At 38.4% G+C, this 23046-nt stretch overlaps 1 protein-coding gene across 6 annotated transcripts in view; it reads right to left on the reverse strand.

Annotated features, from left to right (window-relative positions):
- Positions 1-1869: 1869 nt before the first annotated feature.
- upf2 (UPF2 regulator of nonsense mediated mRNA decay) overlaps positions 1870-23046 on the reverse strand; it is a 49451-nt gene continuing 28274 nt past the window's right edge. For 4 of the 6 annotated variants that reach the window (XM_003226135.4, XM_008118837.3, XM_008118835.3 and 1 more), the window contains 10 exons: positions 21140-21343; positions 20245-20520; positions 15300-15483; positions 13625-13764; positions 12734-12838; positions 10634-10732; positions 9430-9597; positions 8546-8687; positions 7730-7850; positions 1870-3168 (listed from right to left, as the gene is read on the reverse strand). In XM_003226135.4, the coding sequence (XP_003226183.1) occupies positions 3159-3168; positions 7730-7850; positions 8546-8687; positions 9430-9597; positions 10634-10732; positions 12734-12838; positions 13625-13764; positions 15300-15483; positions 20245-20520; positions 21140-21343 (1449 nt within the window). In that variant the 3' untranslated portion in view covers positions 1870-3158. The remainder of the gene's footprint in view (positions 3169-7729; positions 7851-8545; positions 8688-9429; positions 9598-10633; positions 10733-12733; positions 12839-13624; positions 13765-15299; positions 15484-20244; positions 20521-21139; positions 21344-23046) is intronic. The other 2 variants (XM_008118838.3, XM_008118836.3) reach the window with 1 other exon arrangement.

Raw genomic sequence — 23046 nt, forward strand, 5'->3', positions numbered from 1 at the left:
AGAAATACCTAGAATCATAGCAGAAAAGCAGAGTTTCACTCTATGTGAAACCATGGGATAGTGGATAGTACTGACTGGAATTTTGGACCATCAATGATTTAGATCCGTGTGGTCCAACCTTTTGTTACCCGAGGGCCAAACTTTAGTATAGGAATGTGAGGGCCAGAGACATTCCAGAAAGAAAATGAACTACATAATATTGAATTACATAATTAAAATATTAATAGTGAATTACATAATTAAAATATTTTTCCAGTAAGAATGGCAAGGGCCAACAAAATGAAGCCATGATGTCTGGAACTTACAAAACTAGTAATGATTGGCATTGTTGGATATTGTGGCATATCCCAACTAAAACCACTTTTGTAATTGTGATACTGCAATCCTGTATCTGGTAATTTCATTCAGATGTTTTCTCAGTCTGGAATCAGAATCATAGTTGCTACTGTTACCGCTATAGTTGAGGTTATTACTGCCTACTAGTACTGAATACTTTGCAGAGCTATCGAATTCTATACTTGTCATAGTACACTTTGCCGTCAGGGAGAAACAACTATTCTACTGGGCTGTGGCGCAGCTGTTGAGCAGCTGCCTTAAATCACTCTGACCATGAGGTCATGAGTTCGAGGCCAGCCCGTGGCGGGGTGAGCACCCGTCAATTAAAAATAAAAAATAGCCCCTGCTCGTTGCTGACCTAGCAACCCGAAAGATAGTTGCATCTATCAAGTAGGAGATAAGGTACCACTTTAAAGTGGGGAGGCAAGATTAACTAATTTACGACCTGGAATGAGGAAGTGCCGTCAGTGTGGATGATGAAGCAGCTGCTCCCCCCTGTGGCCAGAATCGAACATCCCCTCAGAAGAAGGTTAACTTGCCTCTGCGTGTGTCTCTCAGTCTCTGTTTGATGTGTTTATGGGCATTGAATGTTTGCCCTATGTGTGTTATAATGTGATCCGCCCTGAGTCCCCTTCGGGGTGAGAAGGGCGGAATATAAATAATGTAAATAAATAAATAAATAATGGGAACTAGCAAATGAATTTAGGTTAAAGGGTTTCTAAGATTGCTTGCAATCCAAACATGATCCGCTACAGCATACTCCTCATATCACTGCCAGGATTCCCTAAATTACAAGTGTAGACATGCAACTTTGACTCACTTTAATGGAAATCCAAACCACTCAGACTCTCCCTCCCTCCCTCTCTCTCTCACGCGCAAATCTACAGGGGATCAAAGTATGGTGCAAAATAACACAGACAAGGGCAAGAAGAATTTATGGCAAAATGGTCCACTAGTTTTAACTATATTCCGCAGCAAGATGGTTCTTTATCAATGTTCAAATTTCCTTTTTCATGCCCAATTCTTGTCAGAGACATTCATCATGAAGTAAAGGGTGGCACATCTAAGCTGAATTTCAAAGTTCCAGACATCATGGCTTCACTGAAGTGGGCAGCTTCCATAAGTCCAGGAGCCAATTTTCTAACCCAAAATACATTATGAGCTGGAACAAGCCCCAAAATGAGCAAAAATGAAGAAATATGTGGCTCTGAATTCGCTATGATGAGGAAATGACTTTTTTCTACTAGACTTTGTATGTATATGTGTGTAGTGTGTGGTACTGGGGTGTCCTTAGACCTGCAAAAAAAGCTCCGCAAAAGACTACATGTACCCCACCATCTGTATTATACGTACCCTTGTATTTTAAATGGTAACACTGGCACTCCTTCCATATTCCCCTAAGTGAGAATGACACCTATATGAAACTGTGTGCTATTTCCTATTCAAGAGGATGTCCATACATTTCCTATAAAAATGATTATGATAAACTTGACAAAACTCTGCTCTTAAAATTGGACACAGAAAGACAAAAAATCCAATTCTAAATTACAACACTTTATTGCAGCATTGGCAAAGATCAGATTTCTGAAGCTGGTGAAGATCTGGCGGCATTTCTGACTGACTGTGTATATGTATGCAAGTGTGAAATGTTACAAGTTGTACAAGTCTTGTTAAAAATTCTACATGCAGAACTCAACAGTGGAAAAAAGAAATTTTAAGGTAGGAAAAAAATTAGTAGCATACAGATGTGCTCGTTAACTGAATGTACTACACCTAGTTGAAAGCAAAACAAAACAAAATTATCCCCCACAACTATACTAACAAACAAGATTGTCAGAAACTGACCAAGAAACCTTATTTCCATTTAGAAAAATAAAAATTCTACTCATTGCCAACTAATTTTTTCCTTTTTTAAAAATATGTAGACACAGAAGCTTATCAACCCATGAAAGTCAACAGAACATTCAGCTCCACTTCTTGGCATCTGTCTGTCATGCTGACAGGCACATTTTGGTTTTCAATGATGCTTTTAACGAGCCCCTCTAGATCCCCGTCTTTAGGCTGGTGTCAGGCTGTTCTAAACAACTTTGGGTCAATGCTCTCTACCTTCCCATCTCCTCTGACCAACCATAGATCGTTCTGCCTCCTTGGATCTGGTTATGATTCATCCTCTCTCAGTCCCCATATCTCGGAAAGCAGGTGTTTCCCCTTAGAACAAAAGTCTTTTTCTAGATATTGTGGAATATCTCATATTTTGGTATATCATTTACTGTGCTGTTCATTCTCTTTGTTGGTGTTGGAGCTTGCTTATATGATAGTCACCTCTTGTTCTATCCACCCTCTAATGCAGACTTGCAGCCCCTCAAATGAATACTTTCCTGACATGCCACGCTCAATTCAGAGAAAACATTACGCATATTAGGTTTGATTTCCCCCATACTTAGCCATCAAAACCATCTCTGTTCCAGCATAATCCATCTTACTTAAGTTGCTCTTTGCTGTAACTGAACTGCTCACTGGTAAAGTTAACCATCTCATTTATTTACTTCCATTCTCATGAGAAGATTAACCCTCACATGGTTCCATAACAAGATGCGTTTTTTTTGTTTGGTAGGCCATGACTGGAAGCTTCCGCTATTTCTGTTTTTAGTGGAGGCTGGTGTATCTGCTCTATGGCCCCAGCCTGTTCCAGGTTTTCGATTCTGAACTCTCTAGACTGACATGCTCAGATGTGTCCGCTGCTCTCTTTTAATTGCTGGAGGACTCCACTAATCCACAACATTGGAGATACAGGACCTAATGAAATGACGCTTGCTGCTGGATCAACGTCTCCTAATAAAAAAGAAGGAAGAGGAGGAGGAGGAGAAGAAAGAGGAAGAGAAAAGCAAAACGTATTAACCATTTTATTATAGGCATTTGTTAATGGTTTAGTCACTCACCAGGCCTCCCAAAGAAATACAAAATAAAAAATGTAAAAAGGTCAAACAGTTTTAAAAACCAAAGGCCGTACAGAATGGTCATCTTTTAGAAGCCATACAAAAGTAAAGACAGACTGTTTTCCCTTAGGACGAAATTCTTTATATAACCGAATTGCTCCCACAGAAACAGCCCTGTCCTATTCTGCACAGCAACCTAGCCTAGAAAGTAGTTAGGCATGTTGAGGAACCTCTGCTGATGACCTCAAATTCTGTACCAGGGGTCCCCAAACTACGGCCCGCGGGCCACATGCGGCCCATTTATCCGGCCCCCCGCAGTGGTAGCTCCCTTCTCTTCCCCCGAGGAAGGCATGTAGGCAAAGGCGCGCTCACCTTTCCTGCCTCCTAGCTTACCCCTCGCGCTCCTTTCCCCCCGTCGCCGCCGGCGAGGAAGGCATGCATAGGGTGAGGGAGCAGGGAAAGGCGCTCACCTTTCCCACCTCGCTCGCCCCATGCACTCCTTCCTTGGCAGTGGGGGCGGCGGAAAAGGAGTGCATGGGATGGGCAAGGGAGCAGGGAAAGGTGAGTGCCTTTCCCTGCACCCTCGCCCCGTGTGCACCTTCCTCAGCAATGGAGGAGGCAAAATAACAATGGAGGAGTGCCTGTGGCGAAAGGAAGAGGCCTCCCATTTTATCTTGCCATGCAGACTCCCTCCTTGTGGATGCGCACGCGCGGCGAGGTAAACAGGGAGGCCTCTTTCTTTCACCACAGGCACATGTCCATTGTTGTTTCATCGCTCACATCCGGAAAAAATTCGCACAGCCAGTGTTAGAGCAAGGTGTGCATGTGCACAGTGAAACAAGCACAGAGTCTGCATGTGCCTCTCTCCCTCCTCCTCAGTCATTCCAATGTGAATGACTGAAAGAAAACTTTGCAGCCCTGTTGTGGATTCATTTTTCTTGAAGGTTAGTCTCTTCCAACCCTGATTATTACAGTATTGTTGTTGTTGGTCAGGGGTGCTTTGATTATGTTTTGGTGCACAAAGGCAAAAGGGGGTTTGGGGTAGATGGCCCAAAGGTTCTCTTCCAGCCCTCTTTATTATGTTTTATGATGATGATGAATATTATTATTATGAACAACATCAAAATAAGATATGTGCAGTGTACATAGGAATTTGTTCGTAATTTTTTTAAAAAAACTATAGTCCGGCCCTCCAATGGTCTGAGGGACCATGAACTGGCCCCATTTAAAAAGTCTGGGGACCCCTGTTCTGAACACATATCTTCAGATAGACAACTAAGTTGTTTAGGCCTTTGCTGGTTGAAACCAATAAGCTTGGAAACAAACTGGAAACTAGTTCAGCTAATTCAGGATTCTAAAGTAGCATTGAGGAGAGGCAGATAACTAATAAAATACATTATTATGTGTATGTAACAGCCTCATTTTGCACTAGCTGTACCTTCCAAACACATTTCAAAGTTTCTAAATATGTTTAAAAGTCAGTACATGGTAATATATGAGCTGAAAAGCAAGTAAGGCATGGATTACTGTGAACAAAATCATCTTCATTTGGAAGCGGTGAACGAATCGAAGCTGGGCAAAGCTATCTTCATCTCAGGAGCCATTTTGCGTTCCAGAAGCAATGCTGAACCTAAGAACACCCCAAACTGCAAATGTGGTCTTTTGAAGGAACTCCAACAGTGTTCAACAAAGCCCATAATTCAAATCCCAAATTGGCTTCAAACTTCAGAAGTCTGAATGACCTCCCACAGTGGCTTCAGGCAGATGTTGTAAAGCATAAGGAACAGTGCTGAGTCCTGAGGTCTTCCATAAACTAACCATACTTGTCCATATAATTCCTCAACAGTGAAGAATCAAGTTACATGGTTGTATTAAACGTAGACAAATGGGTCTGTCAGTTTTTATAAACACGGTATTTTAAAAACCAATTCCATTTCCTCCATAGGAAAAAAATAAATTCTGTATTTCAACTATAATCCAGTATATATCCTACAAGTCTGCATTAGTACAGAATATGGTATTGGGTATAGAATATAGCTTTACTATGAACCTTTGCTTAACTTTAAAAACATATTTCTACTCTTTCAAGTTAAGACTGTTATACTGAATTTATAAGTGTGAGGCAGTGTCTTGGTGCCCAAGGAATAGCCGAGAAAAAATTCAAATTCTCTATATGAGGCTTCACTGTTCTATCTTGCTCTTTGTTTTTGGTAGTCATGGAAATGAATGATGGAAATTTGAAAGCTAAGAAACGTAGCTCACTACAGAATTATTACTAAAATATTTAGAGCACACATCACCCCCCAGCCCAGAATATAGCAAAGGCTTCTTAGTACAAATGCAGGAATTTAATGTAGTTAACAGGTAAGTGCAGCTGACTTTTCTATACTTCCCCCTGCCACCTTTCTAAAACCCATATTCCTGGTGGCTGAATATTGACATGTCCAACTGGAATACTCTTTCAACTTCCTTTAGGAATTATAAACAACATGTGAATTTTTTCACCTTCAACCAAAACTATGTAACATTGTAATCCTTACATAGGCAATTTAATCCTTATTTGCTTTTGTGCCTAAACTACATTTTTTCTACAAACATATCTCACTTTCAACTCTTAGAGCCAATCTATATTATCAAGGAGCTCAAATATTGACACGATCTTCCCCAAATGAGGAAGCCAATGTGTGTATATATTTTAAAAAGGATAATTTATCCGTGAACATGTTAAAAATGTTTAAGCTGGTATGATCTACTGACATCTGTCTGTAGCTCCTGCCATGTAATAACCTAACGTAACCTCTCATTTTCTATACTTTGAACCTTTTGCTCCAAAACTCACTTTTCTTTCTGTTTTCCGTGACTAATTTCAGCTTCGGCGCTGTCTGTTCCCTCTCTCACGCCTGCTCATATTAGAAAAACAGGAATGACAATGAATTTGAGAAGCTCTCCAGTGTCTGTAAGAACTGCATTCTTCTGTGCATACTTATTCTCTTTCAGCTTTTCTGTGTCTCCAAGTACTGTTTGTAAAATTTTGACCAGTCTGATGGAGCACAATGCTCCTATTAATATGCAAAAAACACTTTTCTCCTCCACTTTCTATCCCCTATAATGTTACATCATAGATGTTGTTAGCCCCTTAAGGTGATGACAACAACTGGGTAATGGCTTCACTATCATGTTTTTGTGCAGGATAAAAACTCAGACAGTTCCACATTCTTTGAACTATAAATACAGACTAATTACTAATACTGGCAAGAAATATATTATGTGTGGGGCAGCTCAGACATACCATGAGAGGATTCTGCTCCTCTCTAAAATAGAGATTGTTGGGCAAGAGACAGCACACAAGTGAACAACAGAAAATAGAAGGAGCTTGTGGTTGCAGACTAGAGGCTGAATGTGTCAGTTGCAGAGTCTGGAAAAGATATTGTTTTAATACAACACCCAGAATCTCCCAGCAAGAAGAACAAGAGGTTATGGTCATTTAGGAATTGTTGATTAAGGATTTTCCCATTCTTATCCTGTTTGGGGAATACCTGAACAGGCTTAAACATCCCCCCCCCCCCAGTTCAGCAAATGCCCAAAGCCGACTCTTGAACTTCACAGATTTAACTGACTTAAATCAAGTCCTCCATTGTCCTATTATGATGCAGTTTTGAGGAGAGCATATTTTAATAAGGTGATGAACTATTTGCTTTTCCAAGTACTACACATCCTTTAACTCTATTAAGGGTTAACCCTATTAAAAAAGGAGACCCCAGATGGCGTAGTGGACTAAGTGACTTGAAGGTTGGGTTGCTGACCTGAAAGCTGCCAGGTTCGAATCCCACCTGGGGAGAGTGTGGATGAGCTCCCTCTATCAGCTCCAGCTCCATGCGGGGACATGAGAGAAGCCTCCCACAAGGATGGTAAAAACATCAAAACATCCGGGCGTCCCCTGGGCAACGTCCTTGCAGACGGCCAATTCTCTCACTCCAGAAGCAACTCCGGTTGCTCCTGACACGAAAAAAAAACCCTATTAAGAGGGTGCCCACAGATTAACACAATTTCTGTGGCTTGTGGGTGTTTTTTCTTCCTTTCACTGACTCTTCTTTCCACAAACAATGCAGCATTCCAGGGCTTGGTACTCTATTTAGGTTACAACTGAGGTCAAGTGCAAGGATTAGAAGTGAATGATAGGCAAGTACATTGACAGGAGGGAAGAGTAGTAGTGGTAGCGATATTCTTGTTCTACAAGTGCATCCTTTATTAGGAAGATACCCCAATGGAGTATATGTTCAGTGCGGTATTAGTGATCACAAAGCTTTTAAAATAGGAACTATTTCCTCTTGTCACAGGATCATTTATTAAGGGCCACTCAAATTGAGGGTCTGCCCATCTTTCATGCACATGTACCAAATTATTAGTATTTTAAGACTGAAAACCATACAATTTTATACACTTTATAGAATACTGACCTTCCACCAGTTTTAAAGATTAGATCAGCATTAGGTGCTCCCTTTGGATGCTGATAACGAGGCCGCCGTTCTCGATTAGTATTTGCTGGAGCTGGCCGCTGAGCCAGGGACTGCATCATTTCTGAATATTAATATTTTGGAAAAAAACGTTATACTGAGATGAAGTAGGCAGCCCTATAGTACACAGTCAAAGGAATTTCAAAGGTCAAAGAATCATAATGATTATGTTGTTCAATTCTTTCATTTCTCAATGAAAAATACAGGGGTATATTATGTGTAACAGTCAAATCTCTCTGGCAAATGATCTGCTACAAACCAACAAACAAAAATATCCCAGTTCTTGTTTGGGGATAGCAACAGCTTAATCTTTGTTTTCATAATGTCTTAAATTACAATACAGATATGTCAAAATAAAACCTAAAGGGAAATAAAGTTTGGACAAGCAAAAAGATTATGTTGAATTCCTGAATAATTCAGTAAACTCTTATTCCTATGCAGAGATTCAGTCTAGAAAAAAACCCTCAGAACAGTGACCCATGTTTCTATAAACCAAGAATATACATGGAGAGAACATGGGTCAATGGTGTGGGAGTATGAATCTCAGAATTCAGTGTTCAAAAACACTTTAAAAAGTGTTCAAAATTTATTTATTTATTTATTTATTTATTTATTTGCGTCATTTCTACCCCGCCTTTCTCACCCGAGGGGACTCAAGGCGGCTTACAAATCTGGTAAAATTCAATGCCAATAAACAACAATACAATAAAACATAGAGCAATTAAAACAATTAGGCATTAAACAATTACATTGTCATACCCTGATAGTCCTCTTGTTCCTGCCGTTCATTGATATCCAGTGTCAGTTTTTTCATTCTCATTCTCTCCTCTTGCTCGGCTTGTTGCTGATTCCAATGATTTGCAGCCAGTTGGGAGGACATCGGCACATTTAGTATCTTAAACTAAATGGACACAGGACATCTCTCAGAACCCAATAAAGGAACAAATGTATAACTAAAGGTTGGAATACTACAAGCATTATTCTTTAATTTTTATCCACACTTGCAACATTACAAATTCAAGCTATTTTCAGAAGAATCATCTGGGTGAAGGTGAATAAAAGCTTAATATAAAGTCAAATTCACTGGATTACAGATACTCAACATACAGTGCATGGTCTAAAATATCTAAAATTGTTATAGGTGTGCTTCAGTAAATTAAGAAGTTTGTTCCTGGGCTTTAGCAGAAAATTTGCTTTCAACAGCTTTCTCTTTTCTTATGGTTTCCAATTGACCCTGGCAAAAGTGAGATTCTAAATGAATTTTTCCATGGATTGGTTTTAGCTATCACAGTACATCAGCTATCAAACTAGGCAAACATAAGGATGCTGCTATAAAATGACTAGGACAAGAGATATCCTGAAACATGGCAATTTTAGTGCAGTTCTCTCACAGAAAATCAAGAAAACAAAAAAAAACTTATAATTCATTCTAGTCCGAGCAACCTGACACAATCCTTGTACCAGTTCACTTCAATTTCAAATGAGGTTAACATGACGATATAAGCTTAAAATATTTTTGCTTCTTACTCAGAGCCCTTGGGATTCATTTTCCTAAGAAAATGACAGCTGAAAAATACACAAGATAACAAAAATTAAGAATGGGGTTATAGTTAAGAAAGAAAGAAATGCAAGTGACGCCTCACCTGCTGCTTGTTGCCTTTTCGGGTTAACATGACAAAAGGCATTGTGTCTCCAGATTCAGATTCCCCTTCCCCACCACCCAATGGTGGACCTTTCTTGAGTTGGCTCTTGAGATGCAAGGGGATTGCAACATCTAACTGGTGCACTTTCACAGACTCTCCACTCCTCTGCTGAAAAAAGCATATGGACAAAAAAAAGTAAGAATCCAAGGACCAAAGTATTGGAATAGAGGCTTTACTACATGCTTCAGTTTCAAAAACAAATTACACTTTGCCTATTCATTCCAATGCTGCCACTTGTGGAATGCTACCTTAGTGACTCCAGTGAGCAGCCGGTCATTATTTCCTGGAGTGTGGACTGGTTTGATCTTCTTGTGGTCCAAGGCACTCTCAGGATTTTCATCCAACACCAAAGTTCAAAGGCATCTATCTTCCTTTGCTCAGCCTTACTTATGGTCCAGCTCTCGCATCCATATGTTACTACGGGGAATATCATAGCTTTAACTATGCAGGCCTTAATTGCCAACGTGATGTCTCTTCACTATTTTATCGAGATTGATCATTGCTCTCCTCCCAAGAAGTAAACATCTTCTGATTTCCTGGCTACAGTCTACGTCTGCAATAATCTTCGCGCCTAGAAATATAAAGTCTGTCATTGCCTCCACATTTTCTCCCTTTCTTTGCCAGTAATCAATCAGTCTGGTTGCCATAATCTTGGTTTTTTTATGTTTAACTGCAATCCAGCTTTTTCACTTTTCTTCTTTCATCTTGGTTATAAGGCTCCTCAGCTCCTTCTCACTTTCAGCCATCAAATTGGTATCATCTACATATCTAAGGTTGCTAATGTTTCCTCCAGCAATTTTAATTCCAGCCTTGGATTCATCAAGCCTTGCACGTCGCATTATGAGTTCTGCATACAAGTTGAATAGATAGGGTGAAAGAATACAGCCCTGCCATACTCCTTTCCCAATCTTAAACCAGTCTGTTGTTCCATGGTCTGTTCTTACTGTTGCTACTTGGTCGTTATACTGATTCCTCAGGAGACAGACAAGGTGATTTGGTGCCCCCATAAGATACCAATTATAGATTCTGTAAATGCCTATGGGAATGTATTATTCAAGTTGAGTGTATTATTTAAACAGAACACTAGGTTTTTAGGACAATCCTGGCAATGCAAACAGCTCATTTAACTACAAATTTACACTACCTGTAAATTTTCCAGCATCATTTTGTCCAGTGCTTGAATAAAATCTTCATCTTCAGCACAAGGAACACGTTTAAGTCCACCACCTTTAATCATTACCTCCTGGTAAATAGAGGAAAAAATTGTATTACATTCTGTATATTTATGCATACAGTTATTTCTCTATTGGAAATAGATCTCACCTAAAACAAATATTTGGCCCTGATGGCTGATGTTTTAATTAAAGTGTGGGAAAATTTCACTCAGCAGAAAAATGTTTTCAAATGGTAGAAATGTAAAAAGTCTTTATCTTAATACTTTGACAATTATATGTAATGTTTCAGTCATGTGTATAACAGCATGTACTTCATAACACAGATGTTTTACAGCTGCATAATACTGATCTACAACTGCAATAAACTATTTGTTTATACCAGTACATGTTGCTGACTACATTACAACTGGCCCTCCATATCCAAGGATTCTGTATCTACCGATCAAACCCTCCACAATTTATTTATTTTTATTCCAAAAGCAAACCTTGATTTTGCCATTTTATATAAGATATGCCATTTTACTCTGTCATTGTATCTAATGGGGCTTGAGCATCCATGGATTCTAGTATCCAGAGGAGATCCTGGGACCAAATCCTAGAAGTCACCAAGGCCCCCCTGTATATGTAAGCAAGATTCATTCAGAAGGGGTTTGCCATCCTCTGAGGTCAAGAGCATGTGACTTGCCTAAGATCAACCAGTGAGGTTCATGGCTGTGCAGCGATTTGTACTCTGATCTCCAGAGTCGTAGCCCAATGTTTAAGCCATCATGCTGGCTCCTGGAGCTGTACTCTGTAGTATATGGAATTGCTGACTGCTTAACTGTGCCATCTATTCTGGCACATGGTCCCTGTCTTTTTCCAATACATTTCCTGTTTTTAACCCAGGTTATTTCATTCCAGAATTAACTCAGGATAAACCATTGTTGCACAACACCCTCATCCCCATTTCTAAGCATGGATTTTCCAGTCATAGTGCAGCTGAAGGTTTTTTTTTCTTTCTGGTGACATGATGTATGCTTTATAATCATATAAACATCTCTGTTTCTTCATTTTTTTCCATTTTGGTTTCTGTCACCTGCTGGCAATTTGGATTCTCACTCTTTTATAGCATTATGTGCTTAACTTTACAGGGACTACACATATACGTAGATTGGTAAAGAGGTCTCGCTGGATTGGTAATGGGAGAGGGAATGTATTTCAGTTTGTTTACAGAATGTCTTGCTGCATGACCTTATTTCTTCTACAGTCTTCTTAGATTTAGCCCAAATTGTTCACCATGCCAGGAGTGACACCTTGCTGAAGAACATTGTGTGCCCTAGTTTTAGCCTGAATTATTTGCCATGCTGTCATTGCACCTTCCAACCTTTCTCCTGCAGTTTTCTCAGAAGATTGCTAAATGCTGCCATCTGTGGGCTAAACACTAGTGCCTTCTTTTTCTAAGAGTTGTGTTCTTTTATACCAAAACTGGCAACACCTTATTTCATCTGAGGACAGGGACAAAAATTCCACCAGGTACCATATGCTAGTATTCACTTGCTGCCAAAGCATCTACTATAGACCATTTTGTATATTTCAATAAACACAGGCTTGAGCTAATAATTAATTTTTATGTGATTTGCTGTTGGGTTCAGTGAACTATTCTAAAGCACAATTTATTCTAATTAAGGGGAAGTATTGGCGAAAAGACCAATAGAGCTTCATCCCTATAACTCACTGTACCAGACCATTATTGAGAAACAGATGTTTATGTGTGCCCTCTTTCTAAGGCAGTATACAGGTTCTTACAAGAGTGTGAGGCTGATCCATTATTTTGGATTTCTATTAAGCTTCTACTACCACTCTCTTCCTGATGTACTTATTACTTAAGGTCCCAGTTCAATGGATCATGCTACTCTTCCTATGTGTATATGTTCTGCACCCATAGTAGAATTAATTGTGCCCTGAGGTCACAACATCTTTGTAATGCGATGGTGATGTGATTTGCCAAACAAAAACAAACTCATCTAACTACCCCATATGTGCATAGTGCCTGGGATGCTAACTCTTATCTTACAACTAACAATACATACAGTATTCTCTTCATCAGTTTCATTCTCCTTATTAGAGTCTGTAAGATAATCTGTATTTTCTTCTTCCTCTTCTTCACCCTCTTCATCATCATTTTCAGAGCCCTCCTGAAATGTTAAGAGATTCAATGTACAACCACAAGGCATGTTTTAACAGAATTCATGTAACCTGCTGTTTTCAAAGCTGTCATTGACTTCACATTTCCACAGACTATGCTATGTAATATGATTTTTGTTCCTGGGTTATAAAGGTTATTTCCTACTTGGAAACATGGAAAAGGTTTATTAAACTGCAAAAACTTTGTTTTTGTGCTATAGTTTTTCAATGAATATCTCGAGTTTCAACCAATTCAACATAATTTGTGACAGCCACAAAAATGAAGTTTCTGGAGTATAACAACTATTTTCGAAGTAAGTACCACACAGTTAACAGGAAATAACATTTTAAAGCCAGGAACAGACAATTTTTCAAATTTTGTATACAGTGTTATATTATATTTTTTTTATATATATATATTTGTATTTGGATAGTTTGTTTTTGCAATTGATTTATACCGGTTTTATATTTCTAGTTTCATTTCACTATAAAAACCATAATCGTTTTATTTTTAAATATATGCAATACTCCCTAACCCTGTCAGCTTTAGTGAACCTTACTGATTGTTCAGTACCCAACAAATGTCCTCTAGCAAAAACATAACCCAACATTTATCCAACTATTTAATTGCTAAGTTCAGATAACACAAAATTCTCTTGAAATCAAACTAATTTATAAACCAGAAGAACTCAAACTAGATACAGTGTTTATCATACATTCTGGAAGCAGAGCAGAGGACTTCAAATCCCACCTACTCAAACTGTAGTTAAGAAAACCACGGTTAAGAAAAGGATCACCTCTTCCTCTGGGTCATTTATTTCACTTTCATTTCCTGATTGTTCTTCTATCTCAACTCCTCCTTCCTCTTCTTCTTCATCCTCCTCTAGATTCTCTCCTTCTGTCATTGAATCTTTAGAATCCTTGTCATTCACAATGCCTAAGAAAGGAAATAAGGAAGGAAGATCAATGATTATATTAAGGAAAGCTTAGACTAAAGAAGGTGATCTATCACAGACTCAATTGGTAGTACATGCCAAAAAATTCAATAGGATTTCTGAGATATATAAAGAATTAAGGCAGAATATCATCAACATCATACTTCAGTAAAAGATGAGCAGCTATGATAACATCAAGACATGCCCTCCTTAATATTATTCATTCCAGAATACTTTTAAGATCAAAGCAATTAATACTAATCAAGGGATTTATATTCCCACTGCTCACTAAACTGGCTGAATTGCTATCAACTACTGCACCTTCCCATCCTCCTGTACAATGGGAAAACCAAGGACCAGCCTCTAAATTGCCATCACATGCCTTGGACCTAATAAAAATAACCATGCAGCAATTATGATATAAGCTATATGAGTCCCTTAAAGATATCATTCCACTCTTTTTCATTCCAAAATAGAAATCAGGCTAAAGGTACATTTCAAGTACAGGCAGTTCCTGAGTTACAAACATCCGACTTACAAATGACTCCTAGTTACAAATGGGGATGAGGCAACAAGAAATAAGAACTCTAACCCTCGGAAGAGAAATTAACTCCTGGAAGAGTTCTCATGGAGAAAAGATGTTTCCGCTGAAGCTTTATCACCCAATCCTTGTTTCCACTACAAGCCAAATTTTCAGAATATAATCATCAGCTGTTCTAACTTACAAACAAATTCAATTTAAAAATAAACCTACAGAACCTATCTTACTCATAACTTGGGGACTGCCTGTATGCAAGAAGCTACATCAAAATATCTGAAACTGAAATTTACTATCTTTAAAAGAATTAATCACCTAACATGGAGAAGACAATTATGATCCAGCATTAAAGTAATCAGATCCCAAGCAGAACTAGTGATGGCAGTGACATGGACCTATATGAAATACCAAAATGCTCCACTTTCTGGTTCCACACATGGCATCCCTTTATACAGAAAATACAGTTCTCTGTTCACTTTCAAATCTCTATTATGCTAGTAACTTTTGATAGAAATTTATTCCATCTCACATATTTCATCAGAGCACCATAATAATGGTGAATGTTACTTCTTGTTGTTACCTTATAATGTGGATGGAAATATTGCATCTTCTAAGATTGTTTTTGATCCACCCAACTCTCCTCCCAATTTTTTAAAATTAAATGTTTAAAAACCAATAATCCCTCTACAACATCAAAAGACATAAGGTGAAGTTGTACATATTGGGAGAGCAGTCTGTTGTAGATCCAGGACATTTTCTGAAACCAGAAAATGAGGAATTTGGCCTTCCTGGGCCTAAAGGAGTGGCAGGAAAGCACTGTGAAATGTTCTTTTTGAATTATTACTGAAGTCCTTTGTAATTGATTTCACAAGAACTGCAATTAATTTCATACTCACTTACCAAGAGACAGTTTAAGGTTACAAAAAGTGATATAAAGCCAGAAAATGCCAAAGTACTCAGCAATTTCAGCTCCCTTCAATCTTGAAGTAACATTCTTACCTAGTTTGATTAAGAATTCCCTTTCCAGTTCTTGTACCTGCCTAACAGATTCTTCCAGAGAATTGCAGAGTTTTATCTTTGGTCTCAGTAGTTCTAATGTATCACTGATCATATAGTCAATATCAATAGGGAATGGGTGATCTTTTGTCCAAACGTCCAGGCTTTTCTTCCACCAAACATACCTCTAAAAAGACAAAAATAATTGCAAACTGAAAATATGGTAATTCTGAAAAAATCCTCATGCTAATAAAACATACACACTCCTCTTCCGGCCACTCAAACAAAATGACTATCAAGCACATTCTTTTTATAGGCGACCTAGTGGGATAAAGAAACCGATCAATAGATATTAACCACTATTAGCCTCACAGTCATAACAAATGCTGTGCAAAACATATGTAGATCAAAAATACTGAAAAACCATTCTGAAACTGAGGCTGCAATTAATTATATAAGGAAACTCACAATAAATCAAGACTTCTGTAGGAAAGCAGCATTCATATTTTGTTTTTAAAAGATTCAGGCATTTGTTAATGCAGATATCTGTGCCAAATAAGTCCAAACTCTTTAAAAGATGCCTGCAAACAGCTGCATATTTTAAAAAGATATTTTTATTGCCACATAGGTTTGGTAGCATTGTATCTTATTCAGAATTATTCTTGTATTGAAAACTGAAGTTTGGTGACATCTTATATTGGTTGGCATAAGCTTATAGAACTGCACCCATTGCCTCAGTTGAAAAACGATTTCACCCATAACTTCAGTATGTAGATTTGAGACTATAAGCAAAGCAATCTGAAGTATCTAGACTACAACAGTACATAATGATAAAGTTAGAAGGGACCACAAAGCCCAACTAGTACCTGCCATATACCTTCAGATATTTAAATACAGTAGAGTCTCACTTATCCAGGTTAAACGGGCCAGCAGAACCTTGGATAAGTGAATATCTTGGATAATAAGGAGGGATTGAGGAAAAGCCTATTAAACATCAAATTAGGTTAAGCACCAAAACATCATGTTATACAATAACATGATTTAGGATTTGATGTCCCAAAATCTTGGCCAATGGACATGCTAGCTCAGCTTCTGGAACTTTAATGGCTAAACATCGAGAGCCAATCCTTATGGCTATATAGAACAAGTAACAATTACATTAAAGTGATGTTTTCCTAGTTTTTGAAAGAAGATACTACTGGAAACATGTTTAATACTTCTTTAAAGTTCTATCAAAGGTCAACTAGTGATTAAAATATTGGTGTCTTTAAAAAATATGTTAGTTACCTAATAACCCTATTAATGTAAAAGTCGCACCTTTCATAAATAAGAAAAATGTCACTTATACACTACTGTGGGATGTACATACACAAAAGGCACAAGAGTGCAAGTTTAACTGCAATTCCACTTGTAGCTTACAGCAGGCAGGCAATGAATTGCTGGCACTACCAGCCATCTGTCTGGAATCCTTCTGACAGTTAAAGCCATGATTTCCAGGTTTTAAAAACAGATTCCTTATTGCTCCTTTGATTACTCTTCCCTGCTGTTTCTCCAGCATCTGTCAATACTGTTGTTTCTCCACTTAATCCTGACTTTTCAAAAACAGGTCTTAATTCTTTTGCTCATCTTTTTCGTTTCCATCTTCCTTTTGCCCACTAATCTGGCTTAATTCTCAATTAAGTCTTCTGCACTAAGTTCATTTGTTGAATGAGACAATGGCATCTGGTGCCAAATTTTCTCTTAGAAATCATATTTGCCTCCCCTCTACTCCCCAAACCTGGTCCACTCTCTTTGGCTGCAGAGATATTTTTCTTATAATTCATTTTCTCATTGTCTGTTTTCAGCTAAAGGTATGTTTAATCCTCACTGTCCAAGAATGATGTGAGCCACTATGTGTATTTATGCAAGTATTGTTTCCAAAACAATAAGCATTTCAGCTTGAGGAAAAAAGCAGATTTCCACTTTTTTTCAGTGGAAGTGAGCAGCAAGAGGCATTTTGGGGATGTTTGGGGGCCCACAATCAATCACTAATTTAAAAAGGGATGATCTTCAAGGGATCTATCTCCTCAGGGCTGCAAACCAGAATCCCATAGGCTGCACATTCCCCATTCCTTTCCTAGACGTTTCTGCACTCTAGGGGGGAAAAAGACCTTTTAAAGTAAGTTTCTTGGTTTTCCTCTAACACATTTCACTGCTGCCTCATCGGTTCCTCTTTTGTTTTCATCTTTATCCTTTTCTCAACCTTTTCCAAGGATTATTGTTTCTTTTTAGAAACAGGCAAGACACAAAGAGAAGAAAGGATAAAATGAATATTTGATTTGTTTCTTCATTTCCAAATAAGTTTTCAAATCATGATTTTGTCTACGTGTAGTTTAATTTATTGATGTTAGGTTTCAATATGATGTTAAGGCTTAATATTATTTTCCATATGTGGGGTTTTCTGGGATTTTAGGTCAGAATTTTATGGAGGCACTGAATGTCTGCCGTTGAATGTTGGAATCCGCCCTGAGTCCCCTTGGAGAGATAGGGCGGAAGATAAATAAAGTTCTTTATTATTATTATTATTATTATTATTATTATTATTGACACAACAACGTTGTATGACACAGCAAACAAGATAGGTATATTATTATTATTATTATTATCAACACAACGACGTTGTATGGCACAGCAAACAAGATAGGTATGCTGGATTTCGTTTCGCAAAACCACAAGTCGAACACTTCCCAAGTGTCTAGGACTGTGTGATGTATTTTCTGATGATGTGTGCAGATCCCAGTAGGGTGGCCTTTTGCAGTTGGCAGATGGTGATTTTGTCAATGTCTATTGTTTCCAAATGCCGGCTGAGATCTTTTGGCACAGCACCCAGTGTGCCCATCACCACCGGGACCACCTGTACTGGTTTCTGCCAGAGTCTTTGAAGTTCAATCTTGAGGTCCTGATAGCGGCTGAGTTTTTCCTGTTGTTTTTCATCTATGCGACTGTCACCTGGGATGGCAACATCAATGATCCAAACCTTGTTCTTTTCCACAACTGTGATGTCTGGTGTGTTGTGTTCCAGAACTTTGTCAGTCTGGATTCGGAAGTCCCACAGTATCTTTGCATGTTCATTTTCCAATACTTTTGCAGGTTTGTGATCCCACCAGTTCTTTGCTGCTGGGAGGTGGTACTTGAGGCATAAGTTCCAATGAATCATTTGGGCCACATAGTTGTGCCTCTGTTTGTAGTCTGTCTGTGCGATTTTCTTACAGCAGCTGAGGATATGATCAATGGTTTCGTCGGTTTCCTTGCACAATCTGCATTTTGGGTCATCAGCTGATTTTTCAATCTTGGCCTTAATTGCATTTGTTCTGATGGCTTGCTCCTGGGCTGCAAGGATCAGGCCTTCTGTCGCCTTCTTCAGGGTCCCATTCGTGAGCCAGAGCCAGGTCTTCTCCTTATCAGCTTTTCCTTCAATGTTGTCAAGGAACTTTCCATGCAGTGTTTTGTTGTGCCAGCTGTCAGCTCCATAATAATAATATGCCACTGGGAGAGAGCACCTAACCCATTAGCATTATGGAGAATCAAACCCAAACGAAGTCTATACTGGCTCGGTCGTCGCCCAGGATAAAAAGGACCGCGGTGGATGCTGCTGATTCTGGACATCCATCGACAAGTGGGCTACGGAATCATCAAAACCCAAATGAACAGTCACAGAAGCGGCAAAAATATACAATGCCAGAAAACCGCACAATTATGAAATGCTACTACAAATCTGAACCTCAAAGGCGTGGCTACCAAAAAAGGATGCATCAGCTATGGAAACAAGAGTACCCTGACTCACAGATAACAGAACCCCGACTGGCTGACCAACGAAGATTATTATTATTATTATTATTATTATTATTATTATTATTTGAAACACAACAAGATGAGTCCACAGCAGACACTCTGCTGGCTGTTGTATTGGATCACACGTCGGACACTTCCCAAATGTCTAGGACTGTGTGATGTATCGGCGAATAATGCGTGCTGATCCCAGTAAGGTGGCCTTCTGCAGCTGGCAGATGGTAATTTTGTCAGCGACGACTGTGTTTAAGTGCAGGCCAAGGTCTTTAGGCACTGCACCCAGTGTGCCGATCACCACTGGGACCACCATGACTGGCTTGTGCCAGTCTTTGTAATTCGATCTTTAAATCCTCATATTGTGTCAGCTTTTCCAGTTGTTTCTCTTCAATCCTGCTGTCTTCTGGGATTGCAACATCAAGAATCCATACTTTGTTTTTTAACACGATCGTGAGGTCATGAGTGTTGTGCCCCAAAACTCTGTCTGAATTCGGAAGTCCCAGAGTAGCTTGACATGTTCATTCTCTGTAACTTTTTCCGGCTTGTGATCCCACCAGTTCTTTGTTGCAGGCAGATAGTATTTGTGGCACAAGTTCCAATGAATAATCTGAACAACGGTGTTATGTCTCTGTTTGTAGTCTGTCTGTGCGATCTTCTTGCAGCAGCTGAGGATGTGATCTATTGTTTCATCTGCTTCCTTGCAGAGTCTACATTTCAGATCTGTCAACTTTTCAATTTTGGCTTTGATGGCATTGGTTCTAACGGCTTGTTCTTGGGCTGCCAGAATCAGGCCCTCCGTCTCCTTTTTCAAAGTTCCATTGTGAGCTACAGCCATGTTTTTTCTTCTTCATCTTATTATTATTATTAGCATAAGTATTAGTATTTTGTCTAATTATTTCACACTCCCCTGCCCCATTTAGACTATATTTTCATCCTCAGTATCTTTATCACCCATTTTCTCCTTTACTGAACTGAACAGATTAAAATGTAAAGTTTTGGCCAGAACCTCCATTTTAATTATTCTTGTTATTATTGTTTACAAATATTTCAGCTATTCAAAGAAATGTACAATCTTAGTTAGAACAACAAAATTGATCATAGGCAAAAATAAATTTAATCCTACCTGAAAATAGACCAAGAAGCAATCAAGTTTCCGTTTGCTCGATCCCCTATCAAAGTACTGTCCACAAGTATCAAGGATAGTGCAGACCAGCCGGATTCTGAAAAGATGTTCTGGAGGATCAAGTGGGCTAGGAGTACCATCAGAGTTCACACCAAATGATGTAAAGGAATACAGTGTTCGAAATATTACTGCTGACTCTACCATTCTGTAATTGTACAGCTCACCCAGGAACTTGGCACTGCTGATCCTCCGCTGGTTAAATTTTGGCTGATTAACCTTCAAACAAGCAAAATGACATTTTGAAGTTGACACATGCATTTTTTTTACAACTGAGACATGGATTAGGTATAAGAGAAGTCTCAGTTTACTACCATTGTAGCCAGCATCTGGCTTTGATTTTAATCACTAAGCAATGCTTAGAACATTTTAAGTACTTTATGAGTGAAAAATAACAGTAGAACTACTAAAATTAAGAACACGGTGACTGGGAGAGGGACTTCCAATATATGATTTATAGCAGACAAGCATGAGCTAATGAAGTAGACATCTCACAAGACTTGAGCACAAGTAGTAGTGAATTTATGGTGTAACCCTTCCAATGATGAGTACTTTTCAGCTGCAACATAGAGAAATCTAGACTAGATGTTTATGTAAGCATTCGCAACCCACAATGCAGCCAAAACAATGTGCTAACATAACACATCGTTTTTTCTGTGTTCTTTATATTGAAACATGATCTCTTTTTCTAGTTGTATGCCATAAGATGCCTCCAACTAGGTTGATGGGTTCCTTTCCAAAAGGATTTATGCAGGGCTTATCATCAAAATACAATACTTTAAAAAGCTAACACTGACATATAGTTCAAAGACCTTATAAAGACTTGAAAGTATTTTACCTCCATTCCCAGCCGAATGTCCTCTAGAACACCATCCACTACATGAATTCCAACATCCTCTTGGTAAAGTACCAGCCCTGCTAAAAGGTTGGCTACACAGTGAATACTATTATATTTCACATTCCAGATGTTGATCATACAACATATAACATAGTCTTTCACTTCAGGGTCATGCCAGGGCAATTTGCGCATCTGTCTCAGGACCTGAACAAGATTTTAAAGAAACTTAACTCAAAAAAAGAAAAAAAACAAAAGTGGATGCTTTATGCACACATATGCTGGCTATTAACCAAATTTATTCCTGAGAGAGTATTCTGGAGACCTATTCAAAACAATCTTTTAGCATTTTGATATATTCAAAGAAAAGAAGCATTTCCAATATTTTTATTTTTATTTTTATTTATGCCGTTTTTTTCTCTCCACAAAGGACATTCAAGACAGCTTGCATTAAAATAATTTCAACCCAATTTAAAATCTAAAAATATTAAAACATAAAAATAAAATTAAACATCTATAGTATTACTTAAAAAATAACAGTTTAAATCCTTAAAACTGAATTAAAAATATATTCAAAGCTAAAACCAACACTATTTTGGGTTACTTCTAGATGAGTTTATAGGCAATCCAGATGACATCACCAATGAGCAGTCCTCCTGCATTTTTCATTATAATTTCTACCTTTTTTCTAGCCAGATAAAAATAATTGAGGGGAGAAAAACAGAATTGCTGCACAATGTCTTTCAAATTTCTTTTCTTTAAGTCATTTCACACAAACTTGCATATTTTAGATCAGAGGTGTCAAATTCATTTTCACCAAGGGCCATATCAGCCTCATGGTTGCCTTTAAAGGGCGGTTCATAATTGTAAGAGTGTAAAATGTATCTATTTTGCCCTGGTATTAAAAGCCTCACCTGATATATAAAATGCCGTAGAGAGCCAGATTAGGCCCGCAGGCCTTGCATTTGGCATTTTTGTGATGACAAGGAAAAATGCCCTTCTTCTGGATGTCTCCAGAATACCATCCAGAGGATACGGAATAACCAAATGCCCCCCCCCCCCCAAAAAATGACTACTAATTCATCATAAACTCATATAAAAAGAAACATTCTTAGAAAAGTATAGTTACTAGAATTTGTTCTATCAGACCTATTTATTTAGATCCCAGGTTCATAAATTGTGGCACAGGGACCATTAGTATCCATGACAGTCTAACAACCATAGAGGAAAACACTGAGAAAATGGATTTTCACAATGCAGTCATGGGCAAGATTTACATAGCTTACTATGTAAACCAATACAGTAGAGTCTTGCTTATCCAACGTTCTGTATTATCCAATGTAGTTTGCCTCCCACCAGGACCCACAGCTGTTTCTCTAGGCAGCAGTATGCAACAGGCCAACACATCCAACAACACAAGTGCAGCCACACTCCCAAACAAGTGACAGACTTGTTGTAAAACATGATGTTTTGGTGCTCAGTTTGTAAAATCATAATGTAATTTGACGTTTAATAGGCTTTTCCTTAATCCCTCATTATTATTCAACATTTTCGCTTATCCAACATCCTGCTGGTCCGTTTATGTTGGATAAGTGAGACTCTACTGTAAAACAGTTTGCCTCTAGTAAACTGTGAGTGGGTGGGAGTGGGTATTCCAAAGAAATCCCACAGGCAATTCCCAAGGATACACATAGTTTTGTTGGGTTATGGATATGGACCTTTTCAGTAGATGAGTTCTAAGAAAAAAGACTTTTGAGCAAAGCATAAAGATAATGTGATGACTTAGAAGGAAAAAGCAAGTCAAGCAATTTTTTACTTGATATACCAAAGAGATTTTACCAGACCCACCACTTTTGCAAGAGAAAATCCTTGAGTCAAGCAAAAACATGCAGGTGGCCTTGCAGCTACAT

Source organism: Anolis carolinensis, chromosome 5, assembly GCF_035594765.1.
Source record: "Anolis carolinensis isolate JA03-04 chromosome 5, rAnoCar3.1.pri, whole genome shotgun sequence".
NCBI classification, from domain to species: domain Eukaryota; kingdom Metazoa; phylum Chordata; class Lepidosauria; order Squamata; family Dactyloidae; genus Anolis; species Anolis carolinensis.